The sequence below is a fragment of the Schistocerca serialis genome, chromosome 1 (assembly GCF_023864345.2).
Source record: "Schistocerca serialis cubense isolate TAMUIC-IGC-003099 chromosome 1, iqSchSeri2.2, whole genome shotgun sequence".
In the NCBI taxonomy this organism is placed as follows: Eukaryota; Metazoa; Arthropoda; class Insecta; order Orthoptera; family Acrididae; genus Schistocerca; species Schistocerca serialis.
The window spans coordinates 1,176,890,852-1,176,914,954 of record NC_064638.1 but is presented as its reverse complement, the minus strand read 5'-3'; the positions used below and the strand labels follow the sequence as shown (position 1 = coordinate 1,176,914,954).

Genomic DNA, 24,103 nt, shown 5'->3' with positions numbered 1-24,103 from the left:
CTCCTTCCACCTTTCTGCTTTCCCTTCATTGCTTAGAACTGGGTTTCCATCTGAGCTCTTGATATTCATACAAGTGGTTCTCTTTTCTCCAAAGGTCTCTTTAATTTTCCTGTAGGCAGTATCTATCTTACCCCTAGTGAGACAAGCCTCTACATCCTTACATTTGTCCTCTAGCCATCCCTGCTTAGATATTTTGACTTCCTATCGATCTCATTTTGAGACGTTTGTATTCCTTTTTTCCTGCTTCATTTACTGCATTTTTATATTTTCTCCTTTCATCAGTTAAATTCAATATTTCTTCTGTTACCCAAGGATTTCTACTAGCCCTTGTCTTTTTACCTACTTGATCTTCTGTTCCCTTCACTATTTCATCACTCAGAGCTACCCATTCTTCTTCTACTGTATTTCTTTCCCCTATTCCTGTCAATCGTTCCCTTACGCTCTCCCTGAAACTCTGTACAACCTCTGGTTCTTTCAGTTTATCCAGGTCCCATCTCCTTAAATTCCCACATTTTTACAGTTTCTTCAGTTTTAATCTACAGTCCATAACCAATAGATTGTGGTCAGAGTCCAAATCGGAACCTGGAAATGTCTTACAGTTTTAAACCTGGTTCCTAAATCTCTTTCTTCCCATTATATATTCTATCTGATACCTTCTAGTATCTCCAGGATTCTTCCATGTATGCAACCTTCTTTTATGATTCTAGAAACAACTTTTTCGTGTTATGCATTTACAAATCAACTATTTTTGGACTTTCTTCCTTTACTTTTAGTGTCAAACCTTGCTTCTTGCCAAATTTCATGATTCTAGATCAGCGGGAAGTAACTTACAGGTTCTGACAACTGAGTTTTCGAGTATCAAAATACACTGAAGCGCCAAAGAAACTGGTAGGGGCATGCGTATTCAAATACAGATATGTAAACAGGCAGAGTACGGTGCTGCGGTCGGCAACGCCTATATTAGACAAGTGTCTGGCGCAGCTGTTACATCAGCTACTGCTGCTATAATGGCAAGTTATCAAGGATAAGGGAGTTAGCACATAGTGTTATAGTCACCGCACAAGCGGTAGGACACAGCATCTCCGAGGTAGCAATGAAGTGGGGATTTTCCCGTACGGCTATTTCACGAATGTATCGTGAATATCAGGAATCCGGTAAAACATCAAATCTCCGACATCGCTGCGGCCGGAAAAAGATCCTACAAGAACGGGGCCAACGACGAATGAAGATAATCGATCAATGTGACAGAAGTGCAACCCTTCCCCAGATTATTGCAGATTTCATTGTTGGGCTACCAACAAGAGTCACCGTGCGAACCATTCAACGAAATATCATCGATATGTACGATATTGCAGGTCCTGTACGAGTATGGAGACAGCGTCATAAATCCATGGGCCCTGCATGTCCGCAAGTGACTGTTCAAGCTGGTAGAGGCTCTGTAATGGTGTGGGGCGAGTGCAGTTGCAATGATGCGGGGACCCCGATACGTCAAGATACGTCTCTGACAGGTGACACGTACGTAAGCATCCTGTCTTATCACCTGGATCCATTCATGTCCATTGTCCATTCCGACGGACTTGGACAATTCCAGCAGAACAATACAACACTCTACACGTCCAAAATTGCTACACAGTGGCTCCAGGAACACCCATCTGAGTTTAAACATTTCCGCTGCCCACCAAACTCCCTAGACATGAACACTGTTGAGCATATCTGGGATGGCTTGCAACGTGCTGTTCAGAAGAGACCTCCAGCTCCTCCTACTCTTACGGATTTATGGACAGTTCTGCGGGATTCATGGTGCCATTTCCGTCCAGCACTACTTCAGACAGTTTTCTAGTCCATACCGGTCTTGTTGTGGCACTTCTGCGTGGTCCCGGGTACCCTACACGATACTAGGCAGGTATATCAGCTTCTTTGGCTCTCCAGTGTATGTGACATAAATGGCCGTATCTGTTGATTGAATTGACTTAGAAGCTTTTTGAGCTACCAAACGACCATTGAACTCAATATGTGACGTGGGTCTGAGCACTATGGGACTTAACATCTGAGGTCATTAGTCCCCTAAAACTTTGAACTACTTAAACCTAACTAACCTAAGGACATCACATACATCCAAGCCCGAGGCATGATTCGAACCTGCGACCGTAGCGGTCGCGCGGTTCTACACTGAAGCACCTAGAACCGCTCGGCCACACAGGCCGGCAATATGTGACATGAATTTGAAACTTGTTACCTCTACCCATCCCTGAGAAGAAGAGTTCTTAACCGTCGGACAGACAGGCAGAGATAAACGCGGACGGACAAGAAAGCAATCCTACGAAGGTTCCGTATCTCAACCTGTAAAAACGTTCCGTTATTACAGGTTGAGATACGGAACCCTAAAAATGACGTCCGAGCTGAATGAACCAATGGAAAGAGGCAGATGTGGAAGCAGTACAGTGGTATAATAACGTAGACTGTTGAATGTAGCGTGTTAAAAGATCTGTGATGATGTCAAGAGCTTATGGCCTGGACAATTAGGAGTTGGGTCGCGAACTCTTCTAGGATGAGATCGGATTCAGTCTGCATAGTGATTCTGGACGTACCCGCTTATGACGAAAGCTTGGAAGTGAAGCTTTGAGGGCGGTTTGTGAGTCGTGCTTGGGTAGCTCTGTCGATATAGCACTTGCCCGCGAAAGGTGTAGGTCCCCGGATCACTGACGCCGTAGCTCAGCGTGTACGGTCAGAGGGTTAGCCGCCCTCTGTAATAAAAAAAAAAAAAAAAAGGGATCGCGTTTCGGTCTCGCACATAGTTTTAATCTGCCAGGACTGTGTCATATCCTCTGCATTAAACTGTTTGGGAAAGCGCATATTTACAGTAACTGTGATTCCGTAAATGATGACTGATTTTTGCTCGGTCAGTGCCAGTATTGCGCTAAAATTAATTTAAAGTGTCCGTCTGATGATCAGGCTGATGAAACCAATAGCAAAAGTATTATTCAGTCAGTAGCTTCAGGAAGTTTGCTACAGCATTCTTCAAACATTTGCAAGCTGAGAGATACCGGCATCCAGCACTTCGATATACAGGGTGAGCACAAAGTCTTGCCCTGATTACAAAAATTTATAACAGAATAACCATTTGACAAAATACGTTACATTTGATGCCGTTACTTAGGTTAGTGTTACTAGTTGTTGTGACCAATAGTTGGCGCTAGTGCTCCACAACACCGACGCGGTATGTTAGGTCACGTTAGCTGCTGGCGAAATGGCGTCGAAGCAGGAGAAAGCGCGATTGTGCTTTGGTTTCACGAAACGAAATCGCCTATCAGTGTTCAGCGTAAATTTCGGGCTTCTTATGGACGCAGCCCTTCTGACGTTAAATCAGTAAAGCGATGGTATGCAAAGTTTAGCGAAACAGGCAGCGTTGAAGATCGTCCTTAAAGTGGCAGCCTCGTGTGACTCATGCAACTGTTGATCGAGATCGGCAATCCTTTCAACGGAGTCCGTCTAAATCAACTCGTCAAGCATCACGTGAACTTCAAATACCACAAGCAGTGTGGTGAAGATTCTTCATGAAAGGCTTAGATTGCATGCTTACAAAGTGCAAATCGTGCTGTCCTTGCAACCGAATGATTTGCTGACACGTGCTGAATTTGCAACTGAGATTCTCAATAGGGTTGATGGCGCTAACGATTACTTAAATCGCTTTTGCTTTACCGACGAATCCACCTTTCATGTCAGTGGAATGGTAAATAGGCATAATGTCCGTATATGGGGTTCAGATTCTCCACATGCTACTGTACAGTTACAGCGAGACAGCGAAAAAGTGAATGTTCGGTGCGGCCTCATGCATAACAAATTTTTGGACCGGTTTTCTTCGCGGAAAAATCCATTACCGCTAGCATTGCCCCACAGTTAGAAGAATATCAACCATGGATAATTTCCCAGCAAGATGGAGCCCCCCCCCCCCCCCACACACACACTGGGCTTTGATAGTGCATGATTTGATGGATGAAACATTTAAACATTTCCGGATCGGTGGATTGAAAGGAACGCACCAACACCCTGGCCACCCCGCTCTCCAGACATTACGCCCCTTGACTTTTTTTTCTGGGGCTATATCAAGGGCAGAGTCTTCGTCACACCAGTTGCTGACGTCGACGAACTGGTGGCTAGGATACAAGCTGCTGTGGGTACTGTGACAAAACACATATTACGAAACACCTGGCGGGAACTGAAATACCGCCTCGACATTCTCCGAGCTACCAGGGGAGCACACGTTGAGGTTTACTAACGTAAGTGGTCTTAAAAATGTTCAAATGTGTGTGAAATCTTATGGGACTTAACTGCTAAGGTCATCAGTCCCTAAGCTTACACACTACTTAACCTAAATTATCCTAAGGGCAAACACACACACCCATGCCCGAGGGAGGACTCTAACCTCCGCCGGGATCAGCCGCACAGTCCATGACTGCAGCGCCTAAGACCGCTCGGCTAATCCCGCGCGGCCGTAAGTGGTCTTAAAAAAACTAGTAACACTAACCTATGTAACGGCATCAAATGTAAATTATTATGTCAAACCGTTATTCTGTAATAATTTTTATAATCATGGCAAGACTTTGTGCTCACCCTGGACAAACACTCATGGTCGGGCACTAACAGAGAGAGTATGAAGCACTATAAAACACTGAGCACGAGGGACTTCTTCTCAAAACTTGAGCTACCGTTACTCCTCGAGAAAACTGATTGCCGTTTCTATCTCTTCTTATTGTGACGTCTTCTGTCGCTTCAGCTACAGCCGCGACGAATCTGTTATAATCCTTCTACACGAACGACTTTCTCGTCTCAGTTAACTAGTCGAGACAAGTGCATCTCCTGCTGCGCCCCTGGCGTTGTCTTCCCGTACTGATTGTGAGTCTTGTCTGTTCCGAGTGGCCATTTCCGTTTTACGTCAGCGCCAAAATTGCGGGTGGTTGTGAGAGCTGTCTGTTGAGCAGTTTGACTTGTGATTGGTTGGTTGGTTGGTTTTGGGGAAGGAGACCAGACAGCGTGGTCATCGGTCTCATCGGATTGGGAAGGAAGTCGGCCGTGCCCTTTCAGAGGAACCATCCCGACATTTGCCTGGAGTGATTTAGGGAAATCACGGAAAACCTAAATCAGGATGGCCGGACGCGGGATTGAACCGTCGTCCTCCCGAATGCGAGTCCAGTGTCTTACCACTGCGCCACCTCGCTCGGTTGGTGATTGGTGAAAGCGAGGTTGTGAGAGACTGTCGTGCGCACGAAAAAATCGAAATACAGTAACAAGAAGTAGGAACAAGCAATGACAATAGAGTTTATTGATCACCAGCACAGAATTCATAGCGGAAGTTCTTGTCAACGGTCGTGTGGAAAATTCTCTACACTCCTGAGAACTGAAGGAATAGGAATAGTGTCATCCAAACATTTCAGAACATATGCATGTATTCGCTCGAGAAAACATGTACTTGCAAACACGTCAGACAGTACGTAGAAAGCAGTAAATAATGGCTTTTTGCTCTATCCTTTGTATGTTGCTTTCTTGTTGTGCGCCAAATAACAACCGAAAATTATTTTTCTTGTCCAGAACTCTGACTTCTTCCCCATTCAATTAATTTTCGTTAAAACAGTGCTATCTGTTTACATTCTTATTTTTGCATTTTCTCTGTAAAACGTAAATACTTTCTGCTTTCAGATAGTTCGTCTCTCTTGTAGGAAGACGTTGGTAGGAAAAAATGCCAGGACATCCTGTAACTTATCAATGTGCTACGATAACAAAACAAAAAACATAATAAAGATTAAGAAGACACGGAAGCACAAAATTAGTTGCTATAATGGGAGTAAGCTCGACCAGAACAGGTTATAATTTCAGACGTTAGCTGATGCTCCCACATGGGGTCTCTCTGCGCATGCGCACCGTGCATCATACTCGGAAATTTAGAACTCCATACTCGGCACAATCCATAGATCATTGACGCTATATACGTACTCGACTCTTGGTAGGTTGCCGATTTACACTCGCGTCGTGGTTGGTTGCTGATTTACTCGCAGGCACGCAAGGCGCACGCACTTTGAGTAGTCGATTTTGACCAGAAATGTGTAAAACGGGCGTTTCTTTAGAACCGGTTCTATCTCCTGGACTTGTGTGCAGATGCACAGGAGGTTACGTCCTCGTTCATCTTCGATTCCACACTGCAGTGCTTTTATACTACAATTTGCATGCCTGTATTTTATGTGCAACTCTCCGCCCTTAGGAAAGCGACGAGCATGCTCTGCAGCTGTTTCTCATGTTCACGGAAGAGACATTCTCCACCGTGCGTGTCGTTACGTTGCAGAAGCGACTGCCCGTGCCGTGGAAGAGCGTGCTGACGACCCCGGCGCTATGGGCCCTCATCGCCATCATGGTGACCTTCGACTGGACCTTCTATATCTACATCTCCTCACTGCCCCTCTACCTCGCCAGCGTCCTCCACTTCGATATGCAAAGTGTGAGTACAGTGACTCTTAGAAGCATTCTGACACTTACTTATATCTATTCTGGATGAATCATGCTGCAAACAAACCCATACCTTCAAGAAAATTTCACATAACGATATTTCTTTATTTTTATTTGTGTACTTAATTTTTATTTCTTCTTCCTTTGACAGTTCAACACAACAGTAGAAGGGGGTGTCAAAAATAACCGGAATTTTTTTCTTTTTTTTTTTTTGCATTTTAATGCGCCCGCGCTAGAGATTGGTGTTGGCAGTACCTTGAGTGACGTAATACCACACGCGTCAGTCGGCTGGTGCTACACAGTTGGATGGAAGCAGGGAAAGCGTACGTGCGTGTTTACTGTACACAATATGGATCTCAAGTTGCAGCAGCGCGCGTCTATTAGATAGCCAAAAGGTCGCCGACAGCGCATTGTAGGCCTTGTTAGCGAGCAAGCCGCCAAAAGAAATGTAAACGCTCTGCAAATGTCCGTGGGACAGGAAAACTGGCGCCCAGACATGCAGACTCTGTTTCAAAACATGTTTTGTCATTGCTAGTTTATGGCTATTCTTTGCAAACTTTGAAATGGACGCAACAGAGGAGATAACAAGCTGTTTATGGAGGGCTGTGCTTCCACCCTGTATTGTGTTAGCAAAAGACACGGCAAACATGTGGGAAAGAGGCCATAAAGCTGAATTTTTTTCCGTTTTCTGCCAATTAACTTTAAGTCTCTGATTGGTCAAATCGGTTTGCAGTGCAAAGACCATTCACTGAGCTTAGAATGCCGAGCTCCAGCTCGTGATTGGCTTATGTGAAATTGGGGGAAGTCAAAAAAAAGAAATGTGCTTTCGGAACCGAGCTGAGAAGGCAACACACAGAAAGGGAGATCGACTCTTGTACAAGTCTCTTGTACTGGCACTTCGCCAGTAAAGAACTGCAGGTCTCTACCTAAACGGTGAGACTTGTGTCCTTTACTAGGGCGCGACTTAGAGCCTGTGCCAGTCACCTTTTGAACCGTCAGAGGTACTGCATATATCATCACGGTCACAACGAGTGACGCTTGGGTGTACTTATTTGTCCTTAGTCGGCCGTCTAAACATTTGACGTATTCCGACACGCACAGTCGTCGCACGGAGTCAAATTGGTTTGGCAGACCAGCAAACGGGACCACCTGCACACTGGAATCCGTCGGGGTTTCAGAGGCTCTTAGGGAAGTACCTGCATTCTGAATTAACCGAACGCAAGACCGCGTACTTGCATTTTTCGGGAACACGCATTTAATAACAGATTGCCGCCGTCCGTGACTTCAGTCGGCGAACGCATCGTAGTGTGGCGCCTTGACCAGTAGTATGGTAAAGTATTCGCTGCTGCGAAGTAGGGCTATAATATCTATTTCTCAGCACCCTGTCCTTTCGAACCATATTTTTCCTTTTTTTGTACGGTAGAATGTAGATGCTCGGTGGTGGCGTAATTTGATGCCATAACCTGGATTCACGTGTATGAAGTGAGATAAGGCGAGTAGTGTTCTGGTTAGTGTCGTGTGTCGATCCCCAGCAGATCACTTTCGCCACCATAGATCCCATTTTAGTAAGGCTTTTGTTGAATAAATATTTTTTGTATGATGTTTCTTTAATAATTTTGTTGTCTTGTCTTGTTTAAAAGCAATAAATCGATTGTGAATTAGACTACAACTTCTCCCTGTATTCTGATTAACAATTTCTTCGCATTTTTATGGCAGTCTAGACCAGAAATATAAGGAGTAGCGTTTTCATTTGGTGTCCACTGCGTGAATTTTTACTTCATAAACAGTAATCGTCTTTCACGTTAATGGGTGGCATTATACTGCATGGCTTCCAATTTAGCATTAAGTTCTTTGTTAAGCTCGGTGTGTCTTTGTTGATAGTTTTATGCATACGGTTGATTAGTAAGGTCCGACATTTATGTCTGGCGCTGATGAGACCAAACCCCCCTCTTGAAGTTGGTGGGGTAAAGAAACCACCAGCCTATGAACGGAATGGCAGTGAGGGTGAAAAAGCAGTGTAGCCCGCGACACGACAGTACCCATACTTTAATTATCCACTATTTGAGAATGGGGGGACTTAGAGACTTACAAGAAATTTTACACATAATTTCAAACACCTAAGAAACTTTTTCTCGCTGTCGACCGCCACAAAATGCAGAAATCAAAAACTGTTCGTGGCTTACTACATTTTCGCTGTTCATGTAGTAAAACTGCCACATGAAGCACGCCATTTAAATTATCATTTCTTTACTACAAACTGTATTCGTGACACATTTTGCAGACACTAGTCGCATATACCACTGAATGTACCAGAAACATTACATCATTGTACGACACTTATTATGGGAGATACGACTTCATAAAAACCGAATGCAAGACGTTTAAATTTATTACTTCTTTACTACTAACTTTATTCAGAACACATTTCGCAGACAGTAGGCGCGGATACGAGGGACACGGGGGATGGCTAGAGAGAGAGGGAGAGGAGGAGGTGGATAGAGAGAGGGCGAAGGCAGACCGGAGGGTCACCCATCCAAGTACTAGCCCAGTCTGATAGCGTTTAAGTTCGGTGATCTGACGGGAACCGGTGTTACCACTGCGGCAAGGCTGTTGGGCCATATATACAGGTAATAATAATAATTTCGTATGGCTCAATAGCCTGGTACAAGTCTTTCTATTGGACGCCTCTTCAGCGACTTGCGAGTCCCTAACCCGAACTAGTTATCCAACTGGGGAAAGGGGACCTACAGTTTAACGTGGAATTAGAAACACGTGTTGTTTCTGGTGACTTCCACATCGTCGAGTGGCCAACGGTAGCTTAAAACGAAGACTGACAGATCTTAAATGTTTCAACCAGTGAGTTTGCTTCAAAATATGTGACAAAAATGGTCATAGCTTTTGATTTCATTGAATTACAAATTTAAATTTTTTACACCGCTTATAGAAAGTAGACTTCAGTATTTCACATAAATTTTAACTTAACATCTCTACCTGATTCCGAGAAAAAAGTGTCTTAACAGACAGACAAATGGACAAAAAACGGTAAAAAAATATTTTATGAGTTATATAATTACAAATTAACGATTTTCGGATTTTGTATTGCGAAACCCTGCTTCTTTTCCACTTCCATGATTTTAGGCAAACGAGAAGAACATTATAGGTTTTGGTCAGCGATTTTGCCAGTATCAAAATGATTGTGACGTCTTAGAAGCTTAAGGAACCGAAAGACCTTATGTGATGCACATTTCAGCTTGGTACCTCTCTCTATCTGTTCCTGAGAAACTGATAGACAGACAGACAGACAGACAGACAGACGGAATAGAAAGTGATCCTATAAAAGTATAAGGGTTCCGTTTTTATCAGTTGAGGTCTGGAACGCTAAAAACACAAGTCATGTAACGCTTACTAAAGACACAGTGTTCCCGTTTCATTCGGCAATACTAAAAGATTTAGTATAATGACAGTCAATCATTTCTAGATATACTTGATAGTTCTGTGATGAATAAAGTCTGTACCCCAGTTTCCAAGAGGGGAGCGAGCAGGATATAGAATCGACAGAGGTCGTGTCAAAGCAGACACCTCAAGCTCTTTAGGGAAACCCCTTAAAACGAGATGGCTAAACAAAAGCTCTGTGACCTACTTCTTTGCCCCTGACCGGACTCTCTTCTTCGCACACAGAATGAGATGCGACAGTTGTGGGGCAACAAGATTCGGCGTTACAACGTTTGTTGAGACCACAGTAAATGAGTGTCTGCGACTTAATGTGAAGACCGTCCAGAAAAGCTAAATCCTCTTGCCTAAAGTTGCTTGGAAGCACAATCAACAGTGTTCTCTTTTAGTAACCACCAGTAATCCCAAACCCGATCATTCATAGGATCGAACTCCCAAGTATAAGAAAGCTTTAAACGTCTGATTATTTTACAGCTTAATTTATGTGTTAAACATGAGATGGCGCCGAGATCGGAATGCAATATCTTCATGGTTGAAGACGCAAAACTTTAATTATGTTAACCAGGCTCCTTGGCTGTGCATTATATCTACACTAATATTATAAATCCGAAAGTAACTGTCTATTAGGTTTTCAGGACTAAACCGGTGAACCCGATTTTGATGAAATCTAGTATGATGATAGCTCGAACACTGAGGAACAACATAGGCTACTGTAGAAAGCGTGAAGCACAACATATTTATTGATTTGAAGAATACAACGCGCAGTATGGAATAATACACTGAAGAGCCAAAGAAACTGGTACACTTGCCTAACATCATGTAGTGCCCCTGCGAGCAAGCAGAAGTGCCGCAACACGATGTGGCATTGACTCGACTAATGTCTGAAGTAGTGCTGGAGAGAACTGACACCATGAATCCTGCAGGGTTGTCCATAAATCCGTAAGAGTACGAGGGGGTGGAGATCTCTTCTGAACAGCACGTTGCCAGGCATCCCAGATATGCTCAGTAATATTCATGTCTGGAGAGTTTGTGGCCAGCGCGGGTGTTTAAACTCAGACGAATGTTCCTGGAGTCACTCTGTAGCAATTCTGGAGATGTGGGGTGACGGATTGTCCTGCTGGAATTATCCAGCTCCATCGGAATGCACAACGAACATGAATGGATGCAGGTGATCAGACAGGATGCTTACGTACGTGTCACCTGTCAGAGTTGTATGTAGACATATCAGGGGTCCCATATCACTTCAACTGCACGCATTCCACACTATTACAAAGCCTCCACCAGCTTGAACAGTCCCCAGCTGACATGCAGGGTCCATGGATTCATGAGGTTGTCTCCCCTGCCCATCCACTCGATGCAATTTGAAACGAGACTCGTCCGACCAGGCAACATGTTTCCAGTCAACAACAGTCCATTGTCGGTGTTGACGGGCCCAAGCAAGGCGTAAAGCTTTGTGTCGTACAGTCATCAAGGGTACACGAGTGGACCTTCGACTACGAAAGCCCATATCGATGATGTTTCGTTGAATGGTTCGCATGCTGACATTTGTTGATGGCCTAGCAATGAAATCTGGAGCAATTTGTGGAAGCGTTGCACTTCTGTCACGTTGAACGATTGTCTTCAGTCATCGTTGGTCCCGTTCCTGCAGGATATTTTTCCGATCGCAGTGGTATTTGGTGTTTTACCGGTACGCTCGTAAAATGGTCGTACAGGAAAATCCCTACTTCATCGCTACCGCGGAGATATTGTGTCCCATCGCTCGTGCGCCGACTGTAACATAACGTTCAGACTCACTTAAAGCTTGATAACCTGCCATTGTTGCAGCAGTAGCTAACAACTGCACCAGATACTTGTCTCGTATAGGCGTTATCGACCGCAGCGCCGTATTCTGCCCGTTTACACATCCCTGTATTTGAATAGGCATGCCTGTACTAGTTTTTTTGTAACTTCAGTGTATTATAAATGTGAAATTAACACGGTCCGTTACGTTTTGGTGACTAAACCGGTGAACCGATATCCTCGAAATTTGGCATGGGACAGCTTGAGTCTTAAGGATGAATATAGACTACTTCACAAAGTGTGTAGTACAAGATACTTATTAATTTGAGGAATATTTGCTCTTTCACTTCTGAACTTTGTCATATTTGAAAAAAATGTTTTTATTGTTTGATATGTTCCACGTAATACGATTCAACGTAATCAATACCATGCTTATTCAATTGTCAACGTGTTTAATCCACATACCAGTATCATTAATTGCTAAAGTAACTCACTGTGTTACGTTTTCACGACTCTAACGCTGCACCGATTCCGATGGTATTTGATATGGAGATAGCTTGAACCCTAAGAAAGATCATGGGCTACTTTAGAAAGTTGTACCTTTTTGAGGGTTATTAAAATATTTAAATCTCAAATACGTGAACTATACGCAGACGACGTTGGCGCTGTGTCTATAGATTATTACGTGAAAGTGCAAATACAGTGCTATTGTGGGCGCAGTTTATGATGCTGAGTTGTTACACCATTTGGCATAACTGGAGAGTTTTTGTGGAGATACAGAAAGAAAATCCGACTGTAGGTCCGAGAACCATATTTAAGATTATTGCAATAAGCGTCGCAAATCTGATTTAGAAGAGATACAACGTTCTAAGAGAGTTCAGCTGTGAAAGTTACTCGAATCCAACTAACCTCGGAGTAACCTCACGTCCGCCGGAAGTTCGATGCAGAACGCCAGGCAACCTAAGAGCTACAGACACACAAATACACTCACCCTAGCCCGTCGAATTTTAGACGCCGAGCTTCACACGTCTCTTACAGCTGCCGAGACGCTTGAAGACCCACAACGACGGCGACATTTAAAGGCTGTACGACAAACAGGGAGACGTGGCATCTTTACACGTGCAACGTGAGACGGTTTTTATGAGGCTGAATTTCATTGCGATCTATTGATTGATTATGTTATTTATAAATTATTCATGTTGCGGGATGGATCAAAAATGTAGGCGCTACAATGCATTGAAATGGAAGGAAGAAACGTTTGGCATATTTTGCTCTGGTGGAAAAACCTCACAGCCAGTGCTTGGTGAGCCGGACGGACCTCTAAGGACTCTGCTTCTCTGCAAATGTAATGAATCGAGGCGTTTTTTATTTACAGGGTGTATCAAAAACAATCACCCGATTTGGCACATTTGTATTTCTGAAACTACTAAACAAATACAATGAATTTTGTTTTTTGATGAACGGGAAACTAAAAAAGATTTTTTTTAATACCTTTTCATAGGTGTTCAATATCCCCCCCCCCCCCTCGAGCTGCAGGGCATATGTCAATGCGGCATTCAAATTGTTCCCACACAGCAGCGAGCATGTCTTGAGTTACAACTTCCACAGCTGCTGTTATTGTTGTTGGTAACGGAGGCACATAAACAAAGTCTTTTATAAATCCCCACAAAAATTGATCACATACAGTCAGGTCCGCTGACCCTGGAGGTCAGCAATGTAAGGCTGAATATTTTGCTCCAGGGCTACCAATCCATCGTTCACTAATCCTTTGATTTGAAAATTCCCGCACTTCCAGATGCCATTGTGGCGGTGCCCCATTCTGTTGGTAAATGAAGTCATTCGAATCTGTCTCCAACTGTGGGGAAAGAAAGTTCTCAAGCATATCGAGATGTGTGCTTCCTGAGACAGTGTTCTCGGCAAAGGAAAATGCACCATACACCTCTTCCCGTGAAACTGCACAAAACACATTATATGTTGGAGAGTATCTCTCATTTTGTACAACTTCATGTGTTTGTTCCATACCCCATATTCTCCCAGTATGATGGTTCACCTTTCCATTTAAATGGAATGTTGCCTCATCGCTAAACACTAAGCATGGAAGAAAAGTGTTATCCTCCCTCTTGTCAAGAACAAAATTATGGAACTCTACACGTTGTTGTTTCTCACCTTCGCCAAGAGCTTGCAGTAGCTGAATGTTGTATGGTTTCATATGTAGACATCGACGCAACACACGCCAGACGGACATGGGGGCATGTTGAGCTGTCGAGCTGCACGACGAACGGATTTCTACGGACACCTTGTGAAACTATAGCGGAACGTTCGATGTCTGTGTCAGACACTCGAGGACGGTCTACGCAAACGACCTGTTTCTCGGAATTGTTCATGCCATCGTCTAATAATCTGTGCTGTAGGAGGACCCACACCATACCTATTACGAAAGTCACGCTGAACGGTTATTATTGACCCGCGCTGTTCAAAACGTAGAAAACAAAACGCTTTCTGTTGTCCCGACATTATTTTTACTAGAAATGAAATGGGCGCACACTGCTGCTACCTAGCAGGAACCACGTAAAACTCGAGAGTTTGCTCTTTCCAACAGTACGTTTTCACGCACTTATCTCGGATAACCTAGCAGTTTTTTTTTTTAGTCAGATGATTCTTTTTGATACACCTTGTATAATTAGAAAATATAATGCATGCTTTCAGATTCGACATGCAGCAAAATAACAAAAGCATATTTATTATGTGGCTGCATACCGGCACTGCATGCATTTTTTTTATTCATACTTCTCTACACCACTGTATACACATTTACAAATTGCTAGCTTGCCTACTCAGTATAGCACTCGTCATAACAGAACCACTGATAGGCTAGCGCAGTCGCGGGAATAGCTAGTTATTTTAATAAATACAGCGACCAGCCACTTTGTAATGATAAGACGCGTTTCGGACTTTCATCCACCTTCAATTAGAATGATACATATTTGAGTCTTTAGTCAGGACGTAGTTGCATCATCGACAGCAGATTAGATGCTACAGCTGGCCAGTGAAAAATAACAGTTTTCCTAGCTACTACATTTCGCGAGTTGCGTATTTATGAGATATTGCTTTTTAGCTATGCTTTCTTTCTACTCTGCTTGTAGTTGTTCCGATTATCGTCTTTATGGGGGCGTGGGGTTGTGCAAAATAGATCCATAAAGCACGAACAGCGAAAATGTAGTAAGCTACACATTTTTTTCGTTTCGTTATTTGGGGGGGGGGGGATTTCAGCGAGAAAAAGTTTCTAAAAGTCTCAAAATTGTGTGTAAAATTTTTTGGTAGTCGCTAAGTGGTCGTATTCTCAAACACTGTATGAAAACAGTGTGGATAATTTGCGCGCCGTGACATATACGATCTCAAGAAATAATATTATACACAGTTTCTAACTTCAATACTTACTGTGTTAAACGTTTAAATGAATTAATGAAGATCGCGCCTTACATTCAAGACGAGTAAACTTATGTTTAACTTAAGGCTTGCAGGAGTAACAAAAATTTTTGTTGTATAACTTTTATGAGTAAGATACGACAGCATTACAAATTTTTAAATTCAATAAATAATTATGTAAAATACTGAAAATCAATTTTTTTGCTTCTGGAAGCCGATTCGCCATAGTGAGTCCGGTATGTGACTACATGTCTAATGGGCAGTATGGTGTTAACCCGAAACTCTTGCTAAAGTAAATTCCACCGCTGCCGAACTCAAAAGGCATCTTGCGGCATTTATAGATCGCAGATCCCGCCACCTCACATCAGTTACAAGCCTTCTCCATTTCGTTTCAATATTTTCCTTGGGAAATTTAATTCCGACGATTAACATCGATTAGGGACTTTACGAGTAACGGAAATTGGAAATTTGTGGTAAGGTGTTATGGGACCAAATTGCTGAGGTCATTGGTCCCTAAGCCTACACACTACTTAATCTAACTTAAACTAACTTACACTATGGACAACGCACACACCCATTCCCGAGGGAGGACTCGAACGTCCAGGGGGGGTGGGGGGGGGGGGGGGGGGGGGAAGGCCGCTCGGACCGTGACAAGGCGCCCTAGAGCGCGCGGCTACGAGTAACGGCTGCTCCCTATACGTAGTGAGCAGACAGTAAGACGAATATCACTGTTCACTCAATATTCAGTCGCAATGCACCCATCGTTCGCCTCAAATGTCTATAGGGGTCTACTCAAGCCTGATAAACAAAAGGAATTATCGTAGTCGCGTATCAACATGGCGAGTTTTTACGGACTGCCCTCAACAAATACGAACACAGTTGCCAGCGAACATTAATCAGTTTGAAGAGTATAAACATCCACCGAAAACTTCTAATACCAGTTCTGTTCAATTGTTTTCATTTGGTGGGACAACTTGTGGCTCTCGATGTCATTTTATAGCTTACTATGTTTGTAATCTGAGAAGCGCTCACTCACGTATCTGTCTATGTATGGTCTATTCGTTGCAGAACGGCTTCCTGTCGGCTGCGCCCCACGTTATAAGTGCGGGCGGCAGTCTGTTCTTCGGATGGCTCACCGATTTTGTGTTCCGGAAGGGCTACATATCCAAACTTCACGGATTTCGCATTATAAACGGAATGGGTAAGTTCAAGCCGATCGTTCATTGTTTTAGAAACCAAATATACCACACGACAAACATAGTTTTGTATGTTGCATTTAAACTCCGCTAAATCGCGCGTGGCAAAACAAAATTGCTCGTATACGAATGAACTGTTTGGCAGCGATATATACTGATAAAATTCTCTCGAGCTTCCAGCTGCATCATGTGGTTTGCGCACTCTGATGCCATCGTATTTTTTGTACGATGGAGAGAATATTTGAACCAGACGGACGACTAATGGGTCCCCTTAGCGACAGCTAAGGGGAGCCCATTAGCTCCATTTGCAGCCAACCTGTTTACGGAGCACTTTGACGACATCGTCCTGGACTTGGCCCCTCCAGAGTCTAGTTGCTTTTAACGTTTCATCGACGACACGTTCATTATCTGGTGCCGTGGACTCGGAAAGATGGGAGAATTTTTGGATCACATCAAGGATATCCGTGGCAACATTAAATTCACCATGGGGGTAGAGACAGATGTACCTTGCTGTTCCTTGACGTTCTCATCCGCCATGAAACAAACGGATATCCCAACCACAGTGTTTGCCGGAAACCCACCCACAACGGACCGATATCTGTACGCTATCAGCTATCACCATCCGTCACTGAATCGTTCTGTTCTGAGGACCTTGGTGCATCAAACGGAGGCCGTCTCAGAAACTGAAAACCTGCCAAAGGTACCGAACTACTTACGGAAAGTATTAAAGCAAAACGGCCACAACTATTGCCAGATTTCTCAAGCCATCTTTCCGAACACACGTGAGCAGGAGGACCCCGAGAAGGACTCGAAGAAGCTTCCATTTTTGCCACTCTGTAGCTCAGTAACAGGAAAAATATCTGGCTCCTAAAGAGGCATAAGTTCGATTCGGTCATCAGGGTTCCAGCAAAAATTCGACAAGTCATGAGGCCTGTGAAAGACGACGTAGACCTCGGAACGCCAGGTGTATATAAAATACCGTGTGGGTGTGGACAGTTTTATGTTAGACTGTGTGTACTATTCAACAGCGCTGTGTAGAACACGAGAGATGCTTTCGTCTTCGTCACCCTTACAAGAGTAGGCCGAAGTTGAAGAAATTAGTCGTGGAAAATCAGTACGCAAAGAAGTTAGACACAGCAGTACTAAGATACAGCAATAACCATTAGCTCAGTAGGCAGTACAGTTGAAGAGGAGTGGAGATCTCTGAAAAGGGAATTACAGGAGTGAGAAAGAAAAACGTAGGTGCAAAGAAGATAACAACGAAGAAACCATGGATAGCAGAAGAAATTCTTCAGTTGATCGATGAAAGAAGGAAGTACAAAAATGTTCATGGAAATTCAGGGATTCAGAAATAGAAGTCGTTGAGGAATGAAATAAATAGGAAGTGCAGGGAAGCTAAGACGAAATGGCTGCATGAAAAATGTAAAGAAATCGAAAAAGACATGATTTTCGGAAGGACAGACTCAGCATACAGGAAAGTCAAAACAACCTTCGATGACATTAAAAGCAAGGGTGGTAACATTAAGAGTGCAACGGGAATTCCACTGCTAAATGCAGAGGAGAGTGTGAATAGGTGGAAAGAGTACACTGAAGGCCTCTGCAAGGGGGAAGATTTGTCGAATGTGATAGAAGAAAAAACAGGAGTCGATTTGGAAGAGACCGGTGATCCAGTATTAGAACCAGAATATAAGAGAGCTTTGCAGGACTTAAGATCAAATAAGGCAGAAGGGATAGGTAACATTCCATCAGAATTTTTAAAATCAAATGACTATTCACACTGGTGTGTAGAACGTTTGTATCTGGCGACATATCATCTGACTTTCGAAAAAATATCATCCACACAATTCCGAAGACTGCAGGAGATGACAAGTGCGACAATTATCACACAATTAACTTAGCAGCTGATGCGTCCAAGTTGCTGACAAGGATAATATAAAGAATAATAGAAAAGAAAATTGAGGATGCTCTAGACGACTATCAGTTTGGCTTTAGGAAAGGAAAAGGCTCGAGAGAGGCAATTCTCACATTGCGGTTAATAACGGAACCAAGACTAAAAAAATCAAGACACGTTCATAGGATTTGTCGACCTGGAAAAAGCGTTCGACAATTAAATGATTTAAAATAGACGTAATCACTGAATAAACAAGTTTTTATCATTTTTTAAATTAAATTTCTCTAACCTTCACAACAAACAAGAGATTCTGTCAAAGTACCAGGATTCTCAAAGTGTTTCGTCAGGGGAAAAGTTTGGGAATCGCTGCTCTAAAGTTTTAACGAATTCATTCGTCACTCCTAGAAATATCGATGTCACATCTAGGGTTAAAATTCATTTACTGCATATGTCCTGTACGTTATATTGCTCATGTTTTTTTACTGTTTCACATTTCTGTGATCCATCTTTAGAGCTACTGCAGGTCTAGATGGCAACCAAAGTTACAGGTAAACAGTCCTTTAACACATGCATGCATATAACTAATAATATCTCTGAAAGAGCACAAATATCATTACTTGATGAAGGAGAAGTCCTAGCCGTAATGTAAAAGTCTGTTTCTTTTGGAGGCCATCTTCCGCAGTAATGTTAATAAAAAATATTATTTAACTATATATGACCATGCAGCTTTGCTAGAAATGAAATGATAATTAAATGGACACCCTAGCTGCAAGCAGGCGTTGATACACTTCATTGGGGACATGTTGAAAATGTGTGCCCCGACCGGGACTCGAACCCGGGATTTCCTGCTTACATGAGCGTCTGCCATGTAAGCAGGAAATCCCGGGTTCGAGTCCCGGTAGGGGCACACATTTTCAACATGTCCCCAACGAACTGTATCAACGCCTGCTTGCAGCTAGGGTTTCCATTTAATTATCATTTCAAAAAATATTATTTTGCTTTTCCATTCCTAAGTTTACCCCAAATTAAGAAAGTATTTTAACAGACGGTTTTCGCTTTGTTGGTAAAAAGTCAACAGAAGTGATTCTATAAACATTTTGAATAGATAATCTTTTTTGGTATTTCGGTCACAATTAAAAATAGTTTTATCCCAGAATATGCTGTTTCCTACAAATTAATACATCGTTGGTTACTGTTTTCGACATGTCCTGATTTTTTAACTCCGTACCGAATGAGATCGTATTTAAATACGCTATTGGTTGCTGTACAATCAGATTTAATGTCATCATTGTTCTACAAATCAGCTAGTTTGATTGTTGGTTGTGGCAAACCTCACAACAATCTTCCAAATGTAGAGCATCACCACATTTTTAGACTGCCATGCACTTTCACATCTTTTTCATCTTCAGGAGTACACAATACATCTTTTTGTGTCTTATTTTTCTCCTCAGTTGGAGATATGTGCATCGGGGATTATGTCCATGTTTCTGCCCAAAGTCTTATCGGAGCAGCACTCGATGATGCTCTCTGGCAAACAGAGTACTCAGTTAGCTCTACTCTCTAGCAGTCGCTTTGCAACGCTGATCTTAGATTCGGTGTAGCATTTGTTCTTCCTTCCCATTGACCTTTTAATACATAATGAAGAAGGTAAAAAACATATTTCTATACACCTTCCCTGTGCGCCGCATGACTGGAAAGAGAACTGCCCTCTGGTCTTGATGGACTTTGCAACCTTCTGCAGAACGAAACTTTCACTCTGCAACGGACTGTGTGCTGATACGAAACTTCCTGGCAGATTAACACTGTGTGACTTCAAGGAATCTCTCCTGCAGACTTTGCAGAACTAGCACTCCTGGAAGAAAGGGTATAGCTCTCCTGCCGAGCTTGCAGAACTAGCACTCCTGGAAGAAAGGATATCCTTTCTCCCAGGAGTGCTAGTTCTGCAAGGTCTGCAAGAGAGCTTCTGTGAAGTTTGGAAGGTTGGAGACGAGGTACTTCCGGAATTAAAGCTGTGAGGAGGTGTTGTTGTGGACTGGCAAGACAGCCAATCCACAGTGACGGGTAACCGAAAGGCACGCGTTTAACTCACGCAGGCTGGCGTGAGGTCTGGAACAGTTAAAGGAGTTGAGTCTAGTAATTAAAGTACGTAGTTGCTTGAATACTTAACTTTAATCCACAATTGGTGAACATTGGTCTTGTTACTGTACATGCTTCATTAGATACATAGCAAAGGATAAATGGCGCCTTGCTAGGTCGTAGCAAATGACGTAGCTGAAGGCTATGCTAACTATCGTCTCGGCAATTGAGAGCGTAATTCTCAGTGAACCTTTCCTAGCAAAGTCGGCTGTACAACTGGGGCGAGTGCTAGTAAGTCTCTCTAGACCTGCCGTGTGGCGGCGCTCGGTCTGCAATCACTGATAGTGGCGACACGCGGGTCCGACGTATACTAGCGGACCGCGGCCGATTTAAAAGCTACCACCTAGCAAGTGTGGTGTCTGGCGGTGACACCACATTCCTCCCCCGCAAATCGGCGGACGGTTGTGTTATAAGGCTTCCGCCCGCCGTGGGGAGGACCCCATGTTGGCGTATGCGACGAGGTGGGGAGCCTAACAACAGGCGAGGCTGTGCCACCCGCACCCTGCCATTCGGTCCGAGGGGAGCTAGGAAACGCCTGAAAACCTAGTCCAGGGTGCACGCCAACATGCGGTGTATGCGCCCTAAGATAGTCAGGAGGGTCCGAAGGGTCGACCTCCATCGAGTCGGAGTACCCGACGGGCGAAGACGACATCTGGTCCGGAGCGGGCAAGAGTTCCATGTCGGAGGACAGCTGGTCTCGGGAAGCGATCGGCGGCGCGTGACCCAGGGAGGCGCTTGGCGGCTGCAGCGAAGCGTCCACTGCGGGCGACGCCGGCGGGAGAACAGGCGACGGCGGCGGCGGCGGCGCGTCGCCATGGGGCAAAATGAAAGGAAGCGTCTGTAACACCTGGGGATGAGGCGAGCCAGTAGATGGGTCCCCAGGGCGCTGACCGGACGGCACCGTCGCTGAAAGCAGACGGGGAGCGGCAGAACCCAGGCGACGACAGAGGCGCAGGTGATTGAGATGCCGACGCACCTCACCAGAGGCGCCCAAAACCAGATACATAGCGCGGCCGAGGCAGCGAAGAATGCGCCCTACGAGCCAACGCGGTGAACCTCGATAGTTGCGATAGTATACAACGTCGCCTGGAGCAAAAGCAGGCGTCTGCCGCTGCACAGGAACCTGATGTGGCGGATGCTACAAAGACATCAAGGTTCGATGAGGACGACCGTGAAGCAACTCAGCCGGCGAGCGACCATCGCGGGGCTGAGAGCGATACGAGGACAAAAAGAGCAATAACGCGTCCTCCCGAGAATGCGACTCTTTTAACTTCAACATCTGTGACTTGAAAGTCCGGACCAATCGTTCAGCGGCACCGTTTGACTGAGGCGAAAACGGCGCGGATGTCAGATGTTGAATACCATTGGCCTTGCAGAATGACTGAAATTCTGCGGACATGAATTGACGGCCATTGTCGGAAACAATAGTCTCTGGAAGATCTTCAATGCAAAAGATAGCAGATAACGCTTGGATGGTGGCAGATGACGTCGTGGAAGACATCTTGACAACAAAAAGGCAAATTACTGAATGAATCGACCACAACCAACCATCGAGCATTCCAGAATGGACCAGCAAAATCGATGTGTAAGCGTTGCCAAGGGGAAGTGGCTTTCGGCCATGCAAAGAATTTCCGCGGTGGTGCGGATTGTTGTTCGGCACACGCCATGCAAGAAGAGCACATATTCGTAATCGCAGCATCGATTCCGAACCAAGTACAGTGCTGACGAGCAAGTTGTTTCGTTCGCACTATACCCCAATGTCCTTGGTGGAGAAACCGTAAGACAGAGGACTGTAACGAACGTGGGACCACGACCCTGGACTGATCATTATCAGAACGCAACAGCAAAACACCACGTCGCACAAAAAGTCTCTCCTTGTGAGCAAAAAATCGGCGAACCAACGGATCCTCGATCCGTGACTTTGACAAGAGCCATTGCGTAGCAACAAAACGCAAAACGGTAGCAAGGACAGGGTCAGCAGCTGTGGCTGTAGCGACACGACGAAAATCAATCGGAAACGATTCGACCATGTCATCGGTTTCCGCATCAATGAACATGCAAGCAAGTTCGAAGGAATCGAATGCTCTATCCTCAGCAACAGGCAAACGGGACAACGCATCGGCATTTCCGTGCTTAGCAGTGGACCGATACAAGATATCGTAGCGGTACTGCGAGAGGAAAATAGACCAGCGAATGAATTTCTGTGCTGTACGTGGAGGTACAGGCTTGTTCGGATGAAAAAGCGACGTCAAAGGTTTGTGGTCTGTGATGATGGTAAAGTGACGACCATACAAGAAATCATGAAACTTAGTAACAGCAAATACGAGAGGCAGAGCTTCTTTCTCGATCTGTGAATAATTTCTTTGCGCAGACGAGAGCAATTTGGACGCAAAGGCCATAGGGCGATCAAGCGAACCATCCTTGTGCGCAAGCACAGCACCGATCCCGAAATCCGATGCATCTACCATCAACAAAAGGGGTTTCTGGGGATCGAATGGCGTAAGGCAAATATTAGAAAGCAACGCCGATTTCAACTGGCGAAAGGCGCGTTCGCATTCCGTCGACCAGACGAACGGAACACCTTTACGGCGTAAGCGATGAAGCGGAGCTGAAATGGAAGAGGCATGTGGGATATGGTTATGATAATAGTTAATTTTTCCCAGCACACTCTGTAGCTGCTTCAAATTCTGCGGCGAAGGCAAGTCTTGTATGGCACGGAGGTGCTTTGGACAGGGATGTATGCCTTGGGCATTGAGTACATGGCCCAGATATGGTAACTCACGAGCAAAAAACACACATTTTTCCTTCCGCAAGCGAAGACCATTGTGTCGCAAGACCTGAAATAATGTTCGGAGGTTGGCTAAATGTTCTTCTGCTGTCTTTCCGGAGATCACAATATCGTCCAGATAGTTTGCTGCAGTAGGGACCGACGCACAAACAGTTTGTAAATATTGCTGGAACAACGCAGGGGCGGATGCACACCCGAATGGCAGTCTTTTGAATCGATACAAACCAAGATGCGTGTTAACCACCAATACGCGCTGGGATTCTTCGTCCACCGGTATTTGCAAGTATGCCTCTGCTAGGTCCAACTTAGAAAAATATTTACCCGGGCACAGTTTGTCAAAAAGATCGCCCGGGCGGGCTAAAGGAAAAGTTGCAATCACTAGTTGTGGATTCACTGTGGCCTTGAAGTCCACGCAAAGTCTCAATTTTCTGGAAGGTTTTGGCAAAATGACTAAGGGTGAGGCCCAGAGAGAAGCCTGCACATGTTCAATTACACCTTGTGATTCTAAATCGTGCAATGTTCTTGCGACCTCATCACGCAATGCGTGGGGAACATTGCGCGCTCTGAAAAATTTCAGTTGTGCGTTTACTTTCAGGTCCAAATGTGCTTCATAGTTCTTAGTGCAACCAAGGCCCAGTGCAAAAATGTCTGCAAACTCTTCACAGAGACGAGAAACACTGGCTGAAGGCACAGTCTGGTTCACTGATAGGACCTGATTGACTATAGACAAGTTAAACAACTGAAATAAATCTAAACCAAATAAGTTCACTGCAGAAGAAGAACGAAGAACGTAAAATTACACAAGTTTTGTTTGTCCCTTGTATGTTGCAAGAAGGCTGCACTGTCCTAACACAGGGATATTCTGTCCTGAATAACTATGTAACTTAACATTTGCGGCACGCAACGGAGGGTTGCCCAGTTGTTTGTACGTGTCTTTATTGA

At 44.3% G+C, this 24,103-nt stretch overlaps 1 protein-coding gene and 1 pseudogene across 1 annotated transcript in view; both read left to right on the top strand.

Annotated features, from left to right (window-relative positions):
- LOC126418685 (sialin-like) overlaps positions 1-24,103 on the top strand; it is a 297,589-nt pseudogene that overhangs the window by 34,975 nt on the left and 238,511 nt on the right.
- Positions 1-24,103, top strand: part of LOC126456418 (sialin-like) — a 48,512-nt gene that overhangs the window by 5,561 nt on the left and 18,848 nt on the right. Inside the window, exons 2-3 of the mRNA XM_050092173.1 lie at positions 6,254-6,487; positions 16,219-16,351. Coding sequence (XP_049948130.1) covers positions 6,254-6,487; positions 16,219-16,351 — 367 coding nt within the window. The remainder of the gene's footprint in view (positions 1-6,253; positions 6,488-16,218; positions 16,352-24,103) is intronic.